The sequence below is a fragment of the Adelges cooleyi genome, unplaced genomic scaffold (assembly GCF_023614345.1).
Source record: "Adelges cooleyi isolate 19-005CV unplaced genomic scaffold, UGA_ACOO_1.1 ACOO_flye_CR_arks_rails_tigmint_CR_PRNA_376, whole genome shotgun sequence".
Lineage (NCBI taxonomy): Eukaryota > Metazoa > Arthropoda > Insecta > Hemiptera > Adelgidae > Adelges > Adelges cooleyi.
The window spans coordinates 13,598,696-13,620,465 of record NW_026096053.1 but is presented as its reverse complement, the minus strand read 5'-3'; the positions used below and the strand labels follow the sequence as shown (position 1 = coordinate 13,620,465).

General features: G+C 33.9%; 2 protein-coding genes across 6 annotated transcripts in view; one reads left to right on the top strand and one right to left on the bottom strand.

Annotated features, from left to right (window-relative positions):
* Positions 1 to 525: 525 nt before the first annotated feature.
* Positions 526 to 21,770, bottom strand: part of LOC126840845 (triple functional domain protein) — a 102,041-nt gene continuing 80,796 nt past the window's right edge. For 2 of the 3 annotated variants that reach the window (XM_050576808.1, XM_050576809.1), the window contains exons 27-35: positions 10,414 to 10,483; positions 7,255 to 7,366; positions 5,698 to 5,856; positions 4,539 to 4,619; positions 3,541 to 3,812; positions 3,301 to 3,457; positions 2,269 to 2,496; positions 1,979 to 2,176; positions 526 to 1,876 (exon numbers count right to left, since the gene is read on the bottom strand). In XM_050576808.1, coding sequence (XP_050432765.1) covers positions 1,616 to 1,876; positions 1,979 to 2,176; positions 2,269 to 2,496; positions 3,301 to 3,457; positions 3,541 to 3,812; positions 4,539 to 4,619; positions 5,698 to 5,856; positions 7,255 to 7,366; positions 10,414 to 10,483 — 1,538 coding nt within the window. In that variant the 3' untranslated portion in view covers positions 526 to 1,615. The remainder of the gene's footprint in view (positions 1,877 to 1,978; positions 2,177 to 2,268; positions 2,497 to 3,300; positions 3,458 to 3,540; positions 3,813 to 4,538; positions 4,620 to 5,697; positions 5,857 to 7,254; positions 7,367 to 10,413; positions 10,484 to 21,770) is intronic. The other variant, XM_050576810.1, reaches the window with a different exon arrangement.
* The window catches only part of LOC126840847 (uncharacterized), a 126,891-nt gene continuing 123,922 nt past the window's right edge, over positions 18,802 to 21,770 (top strand). For all 3 annotated transcript variants that reach the window (XM_050576819.1, XM_050576821.1, XM_050576822.1), the window contains exon 1: positions 18,802 to 19,069. The gene's annotated coding sequence lies outside the window, so the exon portion shown is untranslated. The remainder of the gene's footprint in view (positions 19,070 to 21,770) is intronic.

The window sequence follows — 21,770 nt, the reverse complement described above, 5'->3', positions numbered from 1 at the left end:
AACTGACAATATTTTACTTACCGATAATATTTCGATAGATTATTACAACGTAAAATATCGTTTCGGTATTATTAAAAAAAAAAAAAATTGTTTCAATGTTTTTCCTTACTTTTTTTTTTTTTAATTCAACGTGAAAATACTTCAATTATATTCAACTTGATTTTCAATTTCGTTTTTTGTTTTAGTAAATTAATCCAATTGATTTACTTGAAAAACGACGTTCGACAATAAACGTATTAAACCATCGTTGTTAGTCCACAATGATTGCACTTTAAATTAATGATCAGTATTATTACGATGACGAATAGATAACATTATAAATGGGAGTTATTAAAGTGAAATAATTATGTTGCAAGTTATTGTATTTTAATCACCGGTTCACGCCCGTTGACGACGACAGCGTAAACAACATCAAAACAAATAATTACATTTTTGAAAACGTCCACTAATATCGTCAACTTAAACGAGAAAATAAAATTGGCCGTAGGAACAAAACAATACCATTAAGAAAACCACAAACATGGAATTATGTAAAAAAAACAACAATTTTATTTTATCGCTCTTCAAATATATTATATACAAACGTAATGTCATATTATTATATCGTCACTTATAATCAACAGTTTGTGCATGTTTTAAATTTTGGCAGAAAAGATATCAATAAATAAATGTATATAATTTTCAATAATAATAATAATAATTCAAATAAAACACGGTTTACGCGCAAATGAAATACACAACCTTAGTTTATGTAGAGTTCGTGCATCGGACACTACGATTGCCGAACTTCAATCACTCGTATTGTATTTTGTCGGCCAAAACTATTTAAAGGCATCGCATCGTAAACAATCGACCGTCGAACAAGCTAATATTAATTATTATATGTTTTCATCTAGTAAAAAAAAAAAAAAAAACATAGATATTTCGACAAATGTATACGTTTTTTGTACAGAGTACGATCTATAGTTTACTTTTTTTTCAATATACAATACAATATCATAAATATATATTTTATATTTATATATATATATATATCATTTTCTCTCCTTTACATAAAATATTAATAATTACGAAACTGCACAGGGTTTTAATTAAATAATAATAAGTAATAATAAAAAAAAAAAAGTTATAAAATATAAATTAGTCTAAATAAAAATTTGACTAGACGCTTAAACAACAAAAAAAAAAATTAAATTGTTAGTTTATTTTATGTTTGGATTCTTACGCCTCGTCGACGCAATCGTTGTTAACTATCCAGAGAAATTTAAAACGGACATTTAGCTCGAAAAAATAATAAATAAGGAACTTCGTTCCAATTAAAAAAAAAATACATAAATTATGGAAAAAGCCCTCGTTTTGAAATGATTCTCTTCTCGTTTAGCGTTGGCTGCGATATAGTTGTCGTAAACAGGGAAAACGGGGGCGTTTTTTTTTTTTTTTTTAATTCTACACAAATTTGATATAAATCTAAACACGATTATGTATAATAGGAATGTCGTTTGCGATACATAATATTATTAATTAATAATTATCAAACTGGCTCGTCAGCAAAGTGTCAGACTTAAGAAAAATTCTTATATTAACGCGTTCTTCTAACTTAACGGAATACTCTACACTAGCTGGTCTCCTTGGTCAGTTCTTTTTGGTAGGCGATCGGCGACTGTATGGCTTTGAGGAAGTCGCGTTGCGTCTGCAGTATCTGTCGCAGGTTCTGCAGCCACTCGGACCGCGACTCGGGGTTGTGCGCGTGGCAGACGTACCACAGCGGCGGTTTCCTGGGATCGGTCGACTTGATGACAAACGCGCCCTCGGAAGATTCGTCCGACGAATTGCTGCTCGACGATCCGTGCCGTTCTTCCAGATTCATTTTATTCACCTGCGGGGGGAAAGAGGGAAAAAACGACCACATGTTAGTTAGTAAAGAAGAAAAAAATACCAACAGTTGTTTGTTTTGAATATATATATATATTTAACGTACTTGAATGTGCGCCTTGTAGACGTACACGGGATTGGTGAACTGCGTCTTCTTGCCTACTTCCTCGCTGAAAATAATGCTCTGTTCGAACAGGAACACGTGCAATTCTTTAGCCGCCGACCGGCTGTTGTTCGGGCTGGGACCTTCGGCGCACATCAGCAGACCGTGCAGCAGTAGTTTGCCCTGGGCCGTTATTTTACCCTAAAAAAGCCAACAACTAATTAATTAATAACTATTGTATGGTGGGAACTGGATGGAGTTTCTTCATCTTAATAGATACAAAGTCGTCTTACGTCGAATCCCTGTAGTCTGCCCACGTCCATCATGTCGTTGGCCGCTTTGGGTACGACCTTCATGACTTGCATGGCCATTTGCAGAGCTTCCATCTCTTCGGCGAGTCTCGCTCGTTCCGTGTACTTGTACATGTCCCTCAACAACAGCTGATACTTCATAATCCTCTGTACGGGTTTTATTAGGATGTCGCAGAGTTGCAGTTTATGACCCAGGAACTGTCGCATTTCCTAAGTAAAAAAAAAAAAAATTGATCAAAAATTAATCGCAAGCAAAACAAACATCGAGTTATTAAAAAACCTCGCCGTTAATCATCGATACTCTGCTGCGAACTTAAAAATACATTTGTCGAAAACAATAATAATTATAATCGTACAGTATTCTTCTGGTGAGAACGCAAAAATAACATGGTTTTTTTTACACTTTATATTTAATTTCTTCGCACAATTGGAAGGATGCCAACATGTTTGGCAAAATAGTTTAACACATCATTCTAGGTTACAGCAGAAAGCGTTTGAAAAAAGATTGCATATTAGTTTCGTTTATCGTTTTCACATTAAGTAACGGCAAACACATTTTTTTAGGGTCATAAATGAGCCGTTAATAACGTCGGGGACCGTTCAAAGTCAAAAGCATCAACGGTTTCCGACTGGACGGTTTTTTAAAACATTTTAATACCTTTACGGTGAATATTTAAACCATTTTTTTTTAAATGTCATCACAGTGATACGTTAAAAATATGGTCAAGACATTTATTATCGCGTCAGTCGAGTAAATATAAAATTGAGATATTTTTAATAATTAACTCGTATATTAGATCTATACGTCTTGTTTTTCGAAACAAATTGACATTGAAGATTTCCAATTTAAAAAAACATCACGGACGTTGGCAACAAGCGACTTAAACATTGTTACGACCTTCGATAAAGCGACAAAACCGAACCGGCATGTTTTCTACATTTGATGTTTATATAATTCAATAACATAATAATAAATTGTATATTTTAACGCAAGACCCTGGCGATTTTTTGTACCTCAAAGTAGTAGTCGTACTCCGACACGAGGTATTCGGATACTGGTTTGTTCTGGCAGTAGACGACGTACATCAACAGCTTACGTTCGTACTTTTTGAACAGTTTGCCCAGTTCGTGGGGTTGCGTTAGACACTTTTCGACGGCCGCCAGGAACACGCTATAAACCGAAAACGTACAATCAATTTAACATACAATATGACATTACAAACAGACCGGTAAGGTTGAAAATCTCGCACGTACTCTTTGTGCCATTCGTATATTAGTTCTATGTTGCCGAAGATCATTTTGTCTTTGCCGGACCTCAGGTCTTCGGGCACGGGTATGTCGCAGCCGGCGGCCGCTGGGTCCCGCATCACAGTCATGTATCCTTCCACCACCAGAGACAAGTCGCGCACGTAGTCCCTCTCGGTGTCCACCAGCTCACGCATCACGTACTCTCGTTTGTGTAGCGCCTCTTCGCATTCGTTGTCGTTCTTCAGCCTCGACTCGACCGTCTTGTCGTTGTGTTGTTCCTGCAAGAAAAAACATATCGGTCAATATTTATCAAAGACTGGAAAATGATGGAAAAAAAAAATTATAAGAAAACACAAAAGCAGAGACACATTTATATTAAAAATTTATTTTATTTGTTAATTTAAATGCGTTATTATTTTCTATAATAATTTCTTCAAATTAAATGTCCAATAACAAGTAATAATTTGAAAATAATTTTATTTCAAACACATTTGTATTTAATGTTACAAAATGTTATTTGTAATCATTTATTTTTATTTATATATAAATACATTTTTATTAAAAATATTTTTTTAGTTATTTTAAATAAATATTTATTTGATTTGATTATTCCAACTTTCATTTAAATATTGTTTCAAAATATCCGGGCGTTATTTAAATTAAAAAAAAAAATCAAATAGTTAAGTATAATAATGTTTTGATAAAAACTCAAATAATAAATAAACAATAATTGTATTTTGATTTGAACAATAATTCAAATACATTTCTATTTGAACGGATTAACAAAAATAAACCAATTTTGAAATGATATCTCATTTTTTTTTTAATGCTTTTTTAAAAAATATGTCTCCTGATCGCAAGCCACGTGCACAACAACTACACAAAATATCACACTATCAAAATCTAGTCTACGGAAAAAACCATTAAAAAAAACAGCTAAACGACTGTGAAAAAAAAAATCGAAGATATTATAAAACAAGCCAACTCTGATAAACAAAAATCACCATTCTCTCTTTGACGATCTGTTCGATTTCGGCCAGGTCGGCCGTGGAAGAGGTGTTCACCTCTGCCGAAAGAGCCGAAGTCTGTGGCAGAGAACAACACACACACAAATCAATTCAGGTATTTATTTTTAATTGATTTTACAGTAAAATATATTATTAGACCAACCCGAAAAAAATTGTTTTTTGTTTACCCAAACCATCTCTCTTTAATGTCAAAATTCGAATCTGATCGGATAATATTTTTAAAGGTGACTCAAAGCAGCTATTTTGTCTTATCCATTTGGGATAACACGTGTGAAATTGATTAATTTTTTAATTTTTTACCGTGTGTTTTTCAGTTTTGAAGCTACAACATTAGGAGTGACCTTGTTGGAAGGACGATGGAAAATACATAAAAAAAAAGATATACGAGGAAAGTATTTGATACCACTACTTAAATGTTCATTTAAAAATAAAAATATTGTTAAGTTAACTTGTTAGTAAACAACTTGGTCATTAAACCAATAATAAATCAAATATTTTTCTCATAATATACTTTTTTTAAGGTTTTTTTTTTTGTCATCTTTCCAAATATTCCAATTCGTATATTGTAACTTCAAAATTGAAAAAGATATAGTCAAAAGAAAAAAACATAACACTTCCACAAGTTTTATACGAATGGACTAAATAGCTTTGATTCACCTCTAGTTTAAAATTTTCTTTTTTTTTTATCTCTTAAATTAAATATACTTGGGTAAACAAAAAAAATTGGTTAAGGTCGGTCTAAAAAATATACATAATAAAAATGTTATAAAATTAGAGCTAAAAAATACATATTTCGCCCATATCCTTAATAATTACGTTTAACTGACCAACTTTTTTTTTTTTTTTTTTAACTTGAGAATATCTTATATCCATTCGTATGAGCACCAATGGAAGGATTTGATTTGAAGAAGAAAAAAACGCATTAGCTCTCATACAGATAGATAAAATTATGTAATTTTTTTTTCTTAAATAATATTCGGTTGGTTAAAAAAAAAACATTCGGATATGGTCAATCCTAATATTATGAACTGTCAAAATTTTAAGGTGTCGGTTATTTTCGACTTAATCGAAATCCCCCCCCCCCCACCGAATGGCGGTCAAAGGTTATATTATGTTATTATAAGTAAAAACTCACCCTCTGCGAGGCCACGTTGGCCGTGTCGGCGTTCACCAGGATAGATTCGGAAATTCGACTGGGCTTCATTGGAGGAGGTAATTCCAGTTCGTCGTCGGGTTCGTCGCCGTTTTGTTCATCTTCGACCGGAACGGATTTCGTCACTTCGCTTACCGGCGACTGTGCGGACAACAACAGATGCAAATTATTATACGAATTACTACTTAAAAATCGCGAGAGAAATTTCTTTCTCTTCGCGGAGTAACACAATATCGTAATAATCTTAACTAAACAATTTACACCACGGTTCACCTGATATTTTACAACAAGGATGAACGATAAAAGAAGTGATAAGAGATACCTTATCTCTTGTCTGGTTGAGGGTTGATAAGAGGTAACGAGTGGTAAGGATAATTGATAACAGGTAACGACGAGGTGATAACATGGCACGTCGTCTGCCAAAATGTTAAAGGTCAGATTTCGATCTTGCTGAAAAGTTTTGAACTAAACACAAAACATACTCATGTTCAAAGTTTTAATATGTGGTAAGTTTAATATATTATGTATGTGGGGCATAAAAGGACCTCTTGTCGCAAAAATCAAATTTTGAGTTATTGGTTATTATTCCAAATTTGGCACTAAATTCTGAACAATTTGATAGGAAAATCTTATCTTGATAATTGGCCGAGTTATATTTGTTTGAATTTATCATCGGAAAATGTGTTTTTTGAGAGTATTGAACGCTTTGAAGTTTTGAAATGTTGCCAACCTTTTTATTTTACACGCTCGAGGAATAAAACTTAACCAAAAATTGTCACAAAACATAATGTTTTTTTCTTAAATATGTTACCAACCCTGATCGAAGAGTTGGCCTCGCTTGCGATTAAGATTCTCACAAGACGAGAGGTCCCTTCACTTTCCGCCTCACATAATTTTAAATTATTATTTTTTTTTTTTTGGCCCAGATATTTATTATTACTGGTAGCGGATTGCACACGGCTCAAATGGTTCTATAAACCGTTAATGAAGTTCTAATGCGACCCAGAACGTTTACACAACGTTTACGAATGAATTAAAACGTTGGAAACTAATCCGTTTTGAACCTGACCTAACAATTTATTATCGTATAAACGGTTCTAAACATTTTTTGTGTCATTAAGTTTGAAAGATAAAGCGCTCGCAATATAATAGTTTATGAATCTTAAAACCTTTTGATGTATTTGGAAACGGTCGATGCTGTTACAAAAAAGTTTCAATATTAAATTATGGAAATATTCCCAACTTACTCTCCTCCCCCCCCCCCTCTAAGTAAAAAATACTTAAGTTTTAAAAATTTGTGTCAATATTAATCAAAGTAAGTATACAGGGATAAAAACCAGAAACGACGCTTTTTTAATCTAAGGAAATGATGTTTGAGAATGTTTAAAAATTCAGTTTGCAAAAACTAATGTTATGCCAATATAATTTTGAAAAAAAAAAATGACTTTTATGGTTTTTTTTCGAATAGTTTTTAAAAATATTTGGAAAACCGTGTTTTGACACGACTAATTTATTATTTAAAAAAAAAAAAACACTCACTTTGAATTTCTTATCCGAATTCTTCTTGGCCGACGACGACGATTGCACGTGGTTCTTGTCCACTTTGCTGCCGGTGCTGAACTTTCTCAGAGGAGTCGGTATCCACATTCTCCTGTGAAAGAAATTCAAGTCGTTGTTTTTTAAAAAATATTTTCTTAAAAAAGCTAAGCAAAACCGGCGATCGACGACCAGTCGACGGGAGGCTTCTCGCGGATATGGCGGCGAAATACAAACTATAAAATGGCCGCTCGTTTTAATATTATAATTATCGCGCTCATAATATCGGCACCGTAAACAGCACAATAATATACCTCTTATGTACATATAATAATATATTATGTTAATAGCCCGGAGGTGAACAAATATCGAACCCTATAAGGAAACTTGGCCGGCCATCGTCGTTTAAGAAGCACACGCAATAACGTTAGGCCACCACCGCCAGAGGGATAAGGTCTGCGTGACGATTGTTCAAGATTAAAAACACAATAAAAACGCCATTTGGTATTGTCAAAAACTTGAACAACCGCCTTTAACTTGTTTTATTTATCATTAAAATTCCGACCTATTTGTTTAACTAATAAATAAATAATAACCTAACCTAACCTAACCTAACCTACCTACCTAGATTGTATACAGTAAGTATAATATTTTGTTGTAACGGCCGGTATAAGTTTATTCAAGTTTTCCATTATACTTACACTTGCGAGGTTCCTTCCATGCACAAACATAATTATACTTTGAAAAAGGCTAATGGTAAATCTGACGTGTAACTGCAGTAAATTATGCATATTATATCATTTAGTGTTTAGTTACTAAACACTGGATTAGTATAACAAGTGATCCATTTACATAAGCCATATTCATTTTTATGACAAATTTTAAAAACTATAAAAACAATTTTATAGTTTTACTTTTTGAAAACTTTTATGTTATTGTACAATATTAGAAAACTACCTAAAATTTACCTTTGTTAGTAATTAAGTAAATTATAAAATTCGAATTTTAATGGTGATGTATGTATTTACTTAACTTAGAATGATTTGCTGAAAATATAAACCGGTCCATTACCAGTTTTGAATTATTACTTTTAACCTTAATAACGTTTAGGACGAGAGGCAGAGTGCAGTTGAGAAATGCCCACAGGTATCAATACTTCACTCCACCCTACCTACTGTCCTTAAATTTAAACTTCAATGACTTTAAATACAATTATTCAAAACTACCTATTCAACAGTCAACATTTCAGCAAATTCTTCTTCTTTTAAAAAGTTAATTAAATATACAAGTTACCGTTTAAGATTAAACTGTTAACAGAGAATACTGCAAAAGGTAAATTTATGGAAATGTTATACTATTGTACAGCAACATACAAATACAAATATTTTTAAAAAGAAAAAAAATTCAAAATTGTAATTATTTTAAGAGAAAATAAACGTCTTGTGTTTGATGGATCACAACTCCCTTAGGGTCTGATTTATTCTAACCAAAAATAACCTGAATCAAAAACCTTATCAAACATAACCTAACAAAACCAACCAAACCTATAATTTGGGAAATTGAAAATTTTCCACTATAAAAAGCCTATAATAACGGGGTAAAACCATCAAGAAAAATAATTATCACAGCCATTGCGCGTTGATGGATTATACCCTAACAGGAGGCTAGTGGTCATTTGCATTGTACCTAATTAATACTTGCAAGCTCAATAAGCGCCTATTATACTAATTACCGTGTTGAACATTATATATAACGCGACATATTGTTTTTCCAACAAATAAATCATATTATAATAATAGTTAACGTGTAAAACACAATAATTAGACGTTAAACCCATGCACGGATGATTTATGGATGACTTTCCAACGTTTTGGTCACAAAATGCAATATCATTGTACGGACAACGATTATTGTTTATTAATTATTTTCTTCGTTAACTACATAATAGAAAATACAGCAAAAAAAAGTGATATTTTCTAAAATATTGTTTTGAAACCGTTTATGACCGATACAATACATTTTCAGGATATTTTTAAAATAGCAATTTTCTACATTTTGCCGTCAAGGTTATATTATATAAATAAATATATTTTTTTATGAGGACAATTATTTTGTTTGATAAAATAGCAATAATATGTTGACGAAAGCGGCGATAGTTTACTATGACCGTTTTGCACATTTTTTCTTTTTTTAGATAGACATTTCATTCATGAAAAAGATAGCACAAATAAAACACACGGCGTGACTCATCCAATCGGTTTTAATATAATTTTTTAACTGCTTGTAAATTAAATCATAGTTTGGCGTTTATCGTCGTCGTCACTATAAACGGGTTGTCGCTAATATTTCTAATATAAATCTCAAGCCAACGCAGCTGTTCAGAGTAAGTAAAAAAGGTCTAGACAAAAAAAAAATTATGCCAACATTTTTTTTCTTCTAACGTTTTTAAAAACATCAACTTTCATATAGTTTTCGAGCCAACCTCATTAGATTTTTCAAAAATGTATTTACAAACGTTAAAAGTATAATGAAAAGTCTACTGAACTCAAAAAGTTAAAAATTCACCGGAATTGACTAAAAAAAAATATTGTTTAAAAAGAAAACGCCCCGTTTTTTCTCCAATAAAAATGGAAGTTTAAAGTTAAGCAATTTTGTCGCAATCAAAGTATTTAGGACAATATTTTGTGAATTGTGTGCAGGAAACACATTTAATAACTTTTTTATAATTACATTTAATATAAAAAAAATATATATATATATAAAGCCAGTTGAGAATTTTATTTTTTTATACTTAGTCGTTGTTGAATTATTTCTGTTTAACATTATCAGTTGTTTGTGTAAATTACATTTCGTCACAAGTCGTTATCAATTGTACGCAGAGCGTTGTGCCTTTTATTTTGTTACCAAAAGAAAAATGTACAACCATAACAAAATGTAAAACGCATAAAATGTAGTTTGCATATTTTTTTAGATTTATCGAATGTCCTTTATGGTGTTTCAAGAGAATATAAATAAATTATAAACGGACATGTTCTAATGTTTTTTATGGGCCTCGGCCGTACACAAGTCCTAGTGGGATATATTTTTTTCGAAATTGAATAAAGAATAAATAGAAAAATTGCAGTGTGTACAAATATAAGTATAACTAGTGTGTGGACTTACCCGCTGAAAACTCTCCTCTTCGTCACCGGCGAGTTGTTGCAAATGGCGTTTTCGCATTCTCCGGTCGTTTCTGAAATCATACAACCAAAGGTCAGTGTGTGATCTAGTCAACAAGAAGTATCCAAGTAGTCAAGAAGTTTCGTCGAATACCGGGTTTTCGTTTTTTTTATTTTTAGCTTAGATGCGATTTTTTTATTTAAATTTATTATCATACTTTTATTTATTATTATCGTTCGCAGTATTAACGTTTGCCCTCCTAGCATGATCATGGCGGGAAAAAAACCTTGACCGGTCTAAACAACAATAATCGACTTAATACACCTCGATATCAACTGTGTGTGCGCTGCTCTAAACAGAACCGAAATAAAAACCGGACACTACACATTCCGGTATGGTATGTGTGTTTAATCTAATCAGGTTAAATATATATAAATATATTTACACACAATTACATAAAATATCAGCGAGCGAGCACATGGCACACAGGCAAAATATAAAATATAAAAAATAAAAATAAAAGATAATGTTGTTGTTATTACGATTCAGTCGTGTTAACAAAAAAAAAAAACAAACGCAGTTTTTTAATCAACACATTTGAAAGAAGGCCTGCTCTATCGCGGTTAAGCGACAGCATTTAAACAGGGTGATTCACCAACTTAATAGATAATAGAATTTTTTTTTTTTGAACTATTCATTCTTATATTTTTACAGTTACCTGTTATTTAGCCCAGATTTTAAATATATTTTTCAATTATAAAACCCCATCCCTTTTGTTTATTAAAACCGTATGAACTTAAGATTTCTGAACGGTAAATTTTAAAATGTATTAACTTTAAAAGTAAACGTCCAAATGTTCAGCTAATTACTCTTAATTTAAAATGTTTGTACAATAGAGCATGTGTTACCTTTTATGTTTTATTTTTGAAAAATAAACTAAAACAAGGTGAACAATTAACTATAAAAATGAATAATTAAAAAAAGTCTAATATCTTATGACATATTGACTGGTTCATAGTTAGTGTATCACCCTGTATATGGTTGGTGTGATTTTCAAAATGACACCACCGACGGAGAAAAAAACATTTTATAGTTATAACACTAAAATAAGGAGTAAAAAAACAGTTGGTTATAGTAATATTAAGAAAAACATTTTGTACTAAAAAAAAAAAAAAAAAGGTGAATGCGTTGAAGCTCTCATGGATTGTAATAAGAGCTGTCAAGCTAGCTCGAAAAATACTGAGAAACGTTCTTTGCGTTTTGAGTGATTTAGTTAAGACAGTTATCTCGTCATAGATCTTAGTGAAAATTGCGAAAATTTTCAAATATCTTTTACTCGTAGAACAGATTTTATTTTCAATAGAATTTTTCTCAAATCCGAAATTAGTCTTTTAAAACATGTCTGTGTTATCAGGCAATTTATCCTTATCACTAGCATATTTTTTTTGTGTTTGCTCTTGGCCTAAATAAACAACTCGAAGACTTCATATCCAAGCAAATCTCCCAAGTATCTGACCGTCAAGTTCTGTCACGAGGTTCTCTGCCGAAATTTTTTTTTTTACATTTTTCTTAAAATGTTTTATATAAATCAAAAAACCATAAATATAAATAAAAACCTAACCAGTAATGCGTCATTGCGCTGTGCGTGCCACGTGGCAATGTATGTTATTGCGATTTTTATTATTAATACTTTCCAGTTTGCACTAAAAATATACTTTTGCGTAATAAAAACCGTTTTATTTAACCCAACGACATATATAATCATAATAATACTATAATATTGCCGTGACTTCGAAGATATCTGAACCATTACGGTTATTATATAACATACGATATTTTTATTGTACCCGTTAGAGCATTACAGTGGGACCCCTTCGAGGTCGTCGGGAGCGTGTACACTTATACTTACTTGTGTAGTTATAATATTATTATTATGAACAGCTAAGCGCAATAAGGGGCAGAAGGCCGAGGTCAAAAAGGGTAACAAAATTATTATTATAGATAATATTGTCGCCAATACCGCGTGTTGAAGTTAAAAGAATCGCATGTACAGTATTTTTAAAACGTGATAACGTTTTCTTATCACATCACTTTCTTATCAAATCTTTCTTATCAGCTGATGGTAATTTTGGCACTTGTTTAATTTTAAAATTAGCCTTACCGCAAAAACGAAGTTCAATTGTCAATCATATTGACAAACGTCGTGGTTGTAGTAACTCCAGAGCATTTTCTATGCATGTATTCACATTAGCTGGATACGTTTTCTTTGTATTATTTCTATATATCTATATTATGTACACGTATGTAACTTTAACCGAGGCGAGACTCGCGCGAAATACAATAGAGGCGCTTAAAAAGCCAACGGGAAAAATGTATAAGTATACATATAATTATCGAAAGAGTCGGCCGTTGGCGTTTAGACAACTCGGCGGTTGTATTCAATAATAATAAATACAATTTTTGCATAAAAAAAACTTGGTTCACAATACGTTTGATTAAACGCCAAATCAAAATCGACCCTGCTGATGATAAATTTAAAAAATAGGGTCACGCCACAGTTGAGAGTGTTATGTTGTTTATTTAATTAATCAACGTACCTATCCCTAAGCCAAAATATGAAGTGTTATCACTACCGTCTAAAAACGACGTTTATCTAATGTTGCTGCACACATAAAATAAAATATTACTCATTTTAACGGATCGACCGTACCTTCTTTTTTGGCGACGGCAAGTCTGCTCCGTCGCCGTTTCGGTATATTATAAACCATATTGTGTGAGTATTGCTATTATTATGTAAATTCTCGTTTATTAACCGTGCGCGTTAAACGACTACCGGCCAAAATCGCCACACGATAATATACAGTAATAGCATAATATATAATAATAATATTAATAATAGTGTTATATGCAAAACAAGTGCGACGAACGGTGACCTGTGTCAAAAATAACACACGCGAAACCAGCAACCGTATTTCTCTTTTCCTCTTCATGTCTATACCCTCCCCATTCATTCCCTGCCCACCCACACAAGTCCCTGGCTCGTTTTACCGTTAAACACTAATATCACCTAATAATATTATAACCGATCAAAAGGTTCTAAACGCCTCTACCGGCTGATAACCATCGTGCGACACCCGTCAACGACGTGAGTGAACAGATATTATCATACTTATACAGAACGTGGAAACCGTTAAACGCAATTTGTGAATACTAAAGAAGAAAAAAATGTTGTAAAAATAGTTGTTGCTGTGTATGTTTTTTAACGGAACGTGCTGTGCTTTTGACATAGTCGACAAGAAGTGATAAGAACAGTAATTGATAAGGAGAATTCAGCTGATAAGTGTTATCACAGATACATTAAATCGGAGAGGATTCGTCTTAATGGAAACAATGATAATCTAACGGAGTCTACCGTCTTCTCAGTTATCCTAAAATTAATTATTATACCGATTGATAATATATTTTTTTAGGATGGCCGCCACGTTTTTTAGTGATAAGTATATCTACCGTGTTACATTTTAAGTTTGTCTACCTCCTACTGATAGGATAATGATGAAAATGGCGATTGATAAGAAAATACTCGATGATGATAAGAAATGTATGATACAAGACGGCAAACTTCTGTTTTCAGGGTGAAGCCTCTGCCGCCATGCTCTTAGTCGGCTAAGTTAGCCTGTTATTTTATTTGTATGACACTGACTATTTTACACTTTTATACACATTATAAGACACTTTTACGACTATAATAAATCGGTTATGCAAGTGATAAGAATGATGAAGTTTAGATTAGGTTACCGTTCCAAGTCTAACCAAACCTATGTAATATTCGAACAGCGCAAAAGCCCATATTAATATCATAGAAGATGCACGACGACGACGGGTTGCTAATAAATTATAGAAATTACAAAGAAGACCTCTAATCGCCGTGGGATACACACGCACACACTCGGGGGGGGGTGCTTTAAGATATTGGTTGAGCGATAGATAATAGGAAAAATAAAGAGTATAGGTAACCCCCCCCCCATCTGTGGTGTTCGAAGGAGAGGGTAGGAGCTTTTCTCGAAGGGGAGGGGGCGGTTTAGAAAAGCTCCTCCTGCGCGATACATAATATTATTATTACTATTATCATAATAGCGGCGGTGTCGACCGGCAAGAATGATTGATGCCCTAAGTATATATACTATATTATAATGCTGGCAGGCTTCGGCAAGGGAAAGGCGCAAAGGGAACACACGGCGAATAAAACACATCATGCGATGCCGAGCTGGTACAATATAAAATATATTATATTCTAAAAAAATCGAAGGATTCAACCTCGAGGACCGCACACAAAAGATAACAAGTACAATATCAACACGGTGCAGCGCACACGGTAACAATATTATTATAGACAAGTCCCAGGGGTTTAAGTACAGTAGAGGAGAACGGCGTTCAGGTTAGGAGGCTAATCCCGAGCTGGCGGCCTTCGTACACGGGTATAGGCGACACCACAACAATAATAATAATAATAATACTATACAATGGATTCCGTCAACACTACTAATTCGTTTTTAATAATAATATATTTTTTAATAATACACACGAATGATTTAATACTTTCGGGCATTTCTCGGCGACCCGATCGAAAAACCCCGGAAAAGGTTCGAGGTTATCAGAGTGATATTAAATATATATATATTTGATATTAAACGTATATCTATACAAACATTTTATTTAATATCACAGCGAACAGACACATCGGGCGAGGGTTTTTTTTTTTTTATATAGCAATTCTTTTTAATATTTGCGCACGAAAGCAGATTTGAGAATCAACAAGACTTTGCCCAAATAAATGACATAAAAAAAGAATAAAAAAAAAACCGCGCAGTACACGCAGAATATTTTGGTAAATAAAAAAATATTGCCTTCCATCCCAAGACGCGGTGTTTTTGAATCGGAGAAACTTTGAACTGGATTTTAAAAATTTACCGAACCCGTAAACCGTAAAAAACGGCTACTATTTTTAAACCTTGAAAAAAAAAATACAACAGTGAAAAACAAATGCCCAAATAGAAATATTGCACGAAAAACCAAAAAACAACAACACAAAAAAATGATAGTACACTAAAAACCGTCACGGTTAAAACGAAGAAAATATGTAAGTCAAGTAGATGGAATCGAAAGAATTGAACAAAATTTAAATAATTCTAAGCTTTTCGGTTTTTATTGATTTTCCCAGTTGTGTTTGGATTTTTCAATAATTTTTTCGAAAAAATATTATTTATTGCAACATTTTTTTTTCTACAAATTGCGTTTAAAATGAGTAGTTGTATGACACTTTTTTTTTTTGACAAGAATTTATTTGTTTTGTTTACCAGAAGAATGTTTTCTAATAAAAACAACACAATGGCGGCGGTCGATATTTGATTATTTTTCAGTTAACAGTGTTACCAACTGTCAAATCCAATTCAATTGTCCATAAAAGTATTGTAAAAAAAAAAATTAACACCAACAGGATTATACAGCAGTTCACGGAATATATAATTATAATTTATACGGGCATTTTTATAGGAATGCCACATTTTCAGAACGAATATGACTTGAAAAGTCGGAAAGCATACGAATGGGCAAAAAAAATGAAATATTAATAAAATTGGCAGCACATTATAAGCGCACACAACGGCTAAGGCGGTGTGGTATCATAACGTCGAAAAACAACCGTGTCATTGTCCGTCAAATTTCAAATGACACTTTTTTTTTATCATTTTTTTATTTGTATTTTATGACACGCTGTCTTCGTATAATAGCCGTGGCCGAGTAGTATAGGACGACCGTTAATAATTTAACGGTTTGTGTGCATATATAATAGTATGTAATTTATGTATAATGAGGAATTTTTTAACAGTGTAGAAAAAATAAAAATAAAAAACGCACTCGTCCTAGATTAAAAAAAAAATAAATAAACGAATACTTGGGGCGTCTGGTTAGATCGATTTAAAATCAATTTGTCGCTAACTACCAGAGATACAGGAAGGCCGAGAGGAGGAAAGGGTTATTTGTGTCCGTCTTCCTCCCGCTAACCACACCCCTTCTTCGGAAACGACGAAGCCGGAAATTGCTGGTAATTATAATTATTGTATGTATATATATTTGCTAGCAAACGGATGCGATTCGAAACGAGCAAAGAAACCTTCAGAAATCACAAATAAATTCTGTCGACTAAGCTGTGAGGTTATTGACAATTGTTGAAAAATAGAAACAAATTATTTAAAAAAAACTCTTCTTTAATTGTTTTCCATAATCTAAGAACGGATTTTCCACCTGAATTGCTGTACCGGTAAAAGCATTTTTTTTTTTTAGGAAAATCCTTACAATTCATAATGCTGCGATAGTCTGATTGAAAACAAATTGGAAATAGTAGTCGATACATTTGTAGCTCTAAGTAGAGTTTGTAGTACGATTGTTTAATAAAAACAACCGAAGACACTGTTTTAGTTTAAATCTTATTTGACGATTTCGTTTTTATTGTAATAATGATTATTATTAATTTTTTTATTGAACTCACTAGCTCTGTCGAGAAGAGGCAATCTGTCGTCGTGGGGCATGTTCTAAACGATGCGATTATTATTGATATCCCTATCAGGGCGTGGCGTGGGTTTCGAAAATTAAAACACTTAGACGAAAACTTAAATAAACACACACACACAGACAGACTTTCGCGGTTCGACGGCAATACGGTAGTATATTGTGTATATTATATGAGATTCGAACGCACAAAGTATAGTAATGCGATAGGCGGCGGTTGATTGCAACAAACGATTGGTATATTACAAGTCTGAAAGGGGCGACGAGGAGAGGAGAAGGTCGGGGAGGGAGTCAAAAGTTGCGGTTAGCAAATTGTTGGCATCCGTTCTCGGCTATGCGGCATCCGAATTGAGGGCCCAGAAAAAACAAAAACCATTGCAACACACTCGATTTGCACACCACCCCGGCTGATAGGTCAGAGACATTTTTTTTTTGTTGCTCTACCAAAATGTTGAAAACACAGACGTTTTGGAAAGTCACACACCCGTCCGTCGTTTTTAAATTATTAGAAAACGATATATATATATATATTGAAACCTTTTGGAAAAACAGTACATTTTTCCTTCGAAGAAAACACATTGTCCATTGGAACATGTGTTGTTAACAGACCGATTTTCTGTATCTTAATTCTTATCAGCTGATTAAGTGTGCATCCCATCCCTTTCCCTCCCCGCGTGTCCTTCTCGGGGGGAAAATATTATTCTAAGTAAAAATCTTCAATTAAGTCTTTCCTCGGTGTAGACACTTTGGGACTTGGACGACGGTATAAGTCTAATAATGGAGTACAAGTACTAACACTCAAAAGTATGAATTTTATAGAGTTTAAGCGTACCCATAAAACACACGATTGCCAAGAGTCTCTGTACACTGGGACCAGCTGTTCAATTCGCTTTTGGATTTCTTATATTCCATGACCAACGCCTAACCTCTAATCTAACTGCCAGATGTTAATCTCGAGTTGACCCAAAACCTTTTCAAGTCAACTCCTGTGACAGTAGGACTTTTTAGGTCAAATACCTGTGACGGGTAGGGCGATATTATTGTTACTGTTGGCGGACACGACTTTCGTTGTTGTTGTTGTCGTCGTCTTGGACGTCGTGGTCTCGGTGGTCTCGACAGCGGCGGCGGCGGCGGCGGACACCTTACGACGGTTGTGGCACTCCGAGTGCCGGCGGTCCGTGCCGTCGGCGGCGCGCTTGGACTTTTTGTGCCGGAACGAACGGATTTTCCGGCTCCAGCGGCTCAACCGACCGGAATCGTCCGACTCGCCGCCCGCCGACGCCCCGCCGCCGTCGGTCGAAGACGAGTCCGAAGAATCGCCACTGCTGCTGCTGCTGCTCGTCCAAAAGCCCATGTCGCGCAATCAAGGAAATCAAGGCTCGCGCGCGAGCACGCACACACGCGCGCGGGCACGTCAAGAGGCGGCGACGACACCGAAAGTTTAAAAACACTAATAAAACAAATAAAAAACCCTACCGACGATAATAACAAAATATATTTTTTTTAATTAAACGACCGAACGACGACGTACGAACAAATAAACGCGCAAGAGCGAGCGGTCTCAGTCGGACGGTTGACGTCGGCGGACTGCGGAGTCCGTGTCTGGTAGAGCGATCATCTTCTTCTTCTTTCCTTTCCGTATCTTATAATAATAATATAATAGCGCGCGCGATTCACACAACAACAGCAATACAGATGTCTTGGTGGACGGCCAACATGACAGCGGCGGCGGCTGCGGCGGACACCACCCGTTTCGGGCACCGCCGACGGCCGCCGCGCGTGAAAGTACACGCACAAAGCAGCACACCTGTGTGGGTCGTCGTCGACGGGACGCTGCGGCGGCGGCGACAACAACGTGACGCGCGTCGGCCGGACGACACAGTTTTCGCCTAGACCGACGTAAACGTTTGTTCTCGTGTTTATTTTTATTATTAGCATCGAACATCTATATACGCGTATATATTATCATATTATATGACATATGATGTCATTTAATTAGTTTCATATAATTGTATATTATTTAACGCGTATCGTTCACACCGAGTCGGTCGGCTGTCGCCGGAAAACCAACCATCGGACCACAACAACACTAACAGTATGTTATTAATAAGATAACGTGATTGATAAGTTTAAGTCAAGCAAAAGTAACGGTTGGTTGTTTTTTTTTTTTTTTTGAAATTATAACCTACGCGAACATGATCTTATCTTTAACCTGACCAAACCATTTTCATACAGATTCAAAAATTTTAAATTAAAAAACCGAATTTTTTTATGAACAATTCATGCAATCTATATTGTTTATATAGATTTGTGGGTCACGTGGTCTTTAGTACTGTAAATAAAATATACTATTAAATTTTTTATTTTGTAAAATTTTCCACTTTTTGGCGAAAAAAAGAAAAAATTATTTTAGTAAATTATTAAATTGTATCTTATTGAGTGACCTTTAAACATCAGTTGGAATACCTTTGAGGTATCTAAACATTTTTTTTTCTTCATATAATAGCATATTTTGAATTTAAGAGAATCTATGTAAAAGTAAATAAATAAATAAAGCATATTTTACTACGATTTTTAAAGAATATTGTCAACTTTTTAAGAAAATATTAGAACCTTATTTTGACTATTTTAAGAGATTATTATTCCGGCCTCTACTTAAATAACATATATTTTTACCTCTAGTCAGATACGCAAATTGTTGAACATCACAACATTTTTTAAATTGATGCAAAACGTACCTATGTATCTATGTAAACAAGTTACGGAATTAAATCTCATACAAGAAAAAAAGTAAAAAAAATAACAGCCTACTTAAAGCCTTAACGACTTAAGTTATAAAACACGGAACATGCTTTAGCCTGTAGGCGCGCTACTTTCGTGACGCTATTTTGTGTCGTTTTCGAGCTGGGAGGCCAAGGCTAAAAAGCATGTCCCACGGTAAAAAAAATGGTCGTTTATTTCAACGAGAGAACGTGACAAAAAACTAAAACATGGTACAGGTGATTTTTTTTTTTTTGCTATACTGTCCGAAGTATTTTATTATCACTAATGGACTACGCGTCGTTGACTAGGCCTAAAAAATAAATATTAATAATAATAATAATAAGTCGACATAAAAAAAAACCGACGACAATCGCGGATGGGAGCTGAGCTTCGGAGGGGAAAATTTGTATTATTGCATCCATCAAATCGGTTGTCGAACACACTTTGAAACGACTCCAAAACAACACTTTGGCCGCCGCCGTATTGATTAACACTTGTGTTTTTATTTTCTGTCATATTTTATATTATTAGGTGATATTACGTTGTACATCAAAAAGTCTTCCGATTGCTAGCCTTAACTATTTTATATAGTACATATTATAAACTGTCCAGCAACGATAACGAGTGACTACAACACGTGATCGATTAATGTATGTCTCGTGTTTATGGGTCGATTATTTTTCTTATCAATTTTACCGTAACATTATTATCAACAACGACGACAAGCGCATTTTGGGCGAAACCGAGAGTGGATTTTATTATTATTATTACACCAACATAACGTTAGTTAACAATTCGTTTGAATTTCACATCTGGTTAAATATTTTAGTAAGTTTCTCGCAACAACATTATTATTGTTAAATTCTGTTTGTTAAGTTAACAAAATGTTACTTGGGTTACCAAAGCGGTTACCTCGATTCCAACGTTCTCATTGGTTATCAGTTATCACGAAATAACTGATAACTGATAAGTGATAACAGTATAATTTTACAGTCAAAACTCAATTCTCACTAACTAATTGTCAAATATAATTAGCAATAAGTTAAATCCTTAACAAATGTTGGCGAAATCGGCTGCAACCTTGCCAAGAGAATACCCAAGTCGATTGATTAATGAACCGAGTTTCAATGTCAAACAACGACGATGTACGACCGCCGAAAATTGTATTCTATACACACACGCATGCAAAATTAATGACCCGCCATACGTTTTAACGGTGTTTCTTTTTTAATTCAATTTTATTTCATTCGACAGTATTTGAAAAAATAAAATTAATAACGCAAAACTATGTGACGCAGCTGCACGTGTTAGCAGTTCCTCTACTTGTCCACTCCCCCCCCCCTCTAGGGGTTGACGAATATTGAATTTTTTTCAGGTCAAACCCAAAATATTTTTCTGCCTATCGAAAAAAAAAATATGGAAAAATCAATTTCGATTGAAGGAAATTACTTCCGCTGACGCGGTGAGGTTGGAAATTAGTAAAATATTGCTATAAAGTGAGAAAAAAGGCGAGCTGCAGTGTGACCAAAACGACGAAATCACATTTTTCGGGTCTGCGTATTTCTGATTTGTGTTACCACTGCTGCAACCACGCGATACAAAAATATGAATTATCAGTAATACAATGCTATGATATAAAATTTGAATTTATCCATCGATCCGTATACCAGTCGACAAGGATTATACCGCGCAGAGTGTTTAACAACTTATAAAAAAAAGTATTTCATTTCATTTAAAGTGGTCACACTGTGTCTCGCCTTACAAAAAAAAAAATCAAAGGGACCGACGCTCTGTCACTGTAATGGTTTTGTTTATTTATTTAATTTTTTTACACGTTAAAAAACGGGCAAACAACACTATATATAGAATGTTTATACATTTGAATTTTTTTTATTATTATTAACGTAAACGCTTCTGCGGCGATTTGTTGACCCGTCGAGGCCGCGAGCCGTACATGGAGTTAGACCAACACAAAACCACTAATTATTATTGCAAAACCAATCTAAAGGTATGATTTTTTTGAAAATAACATA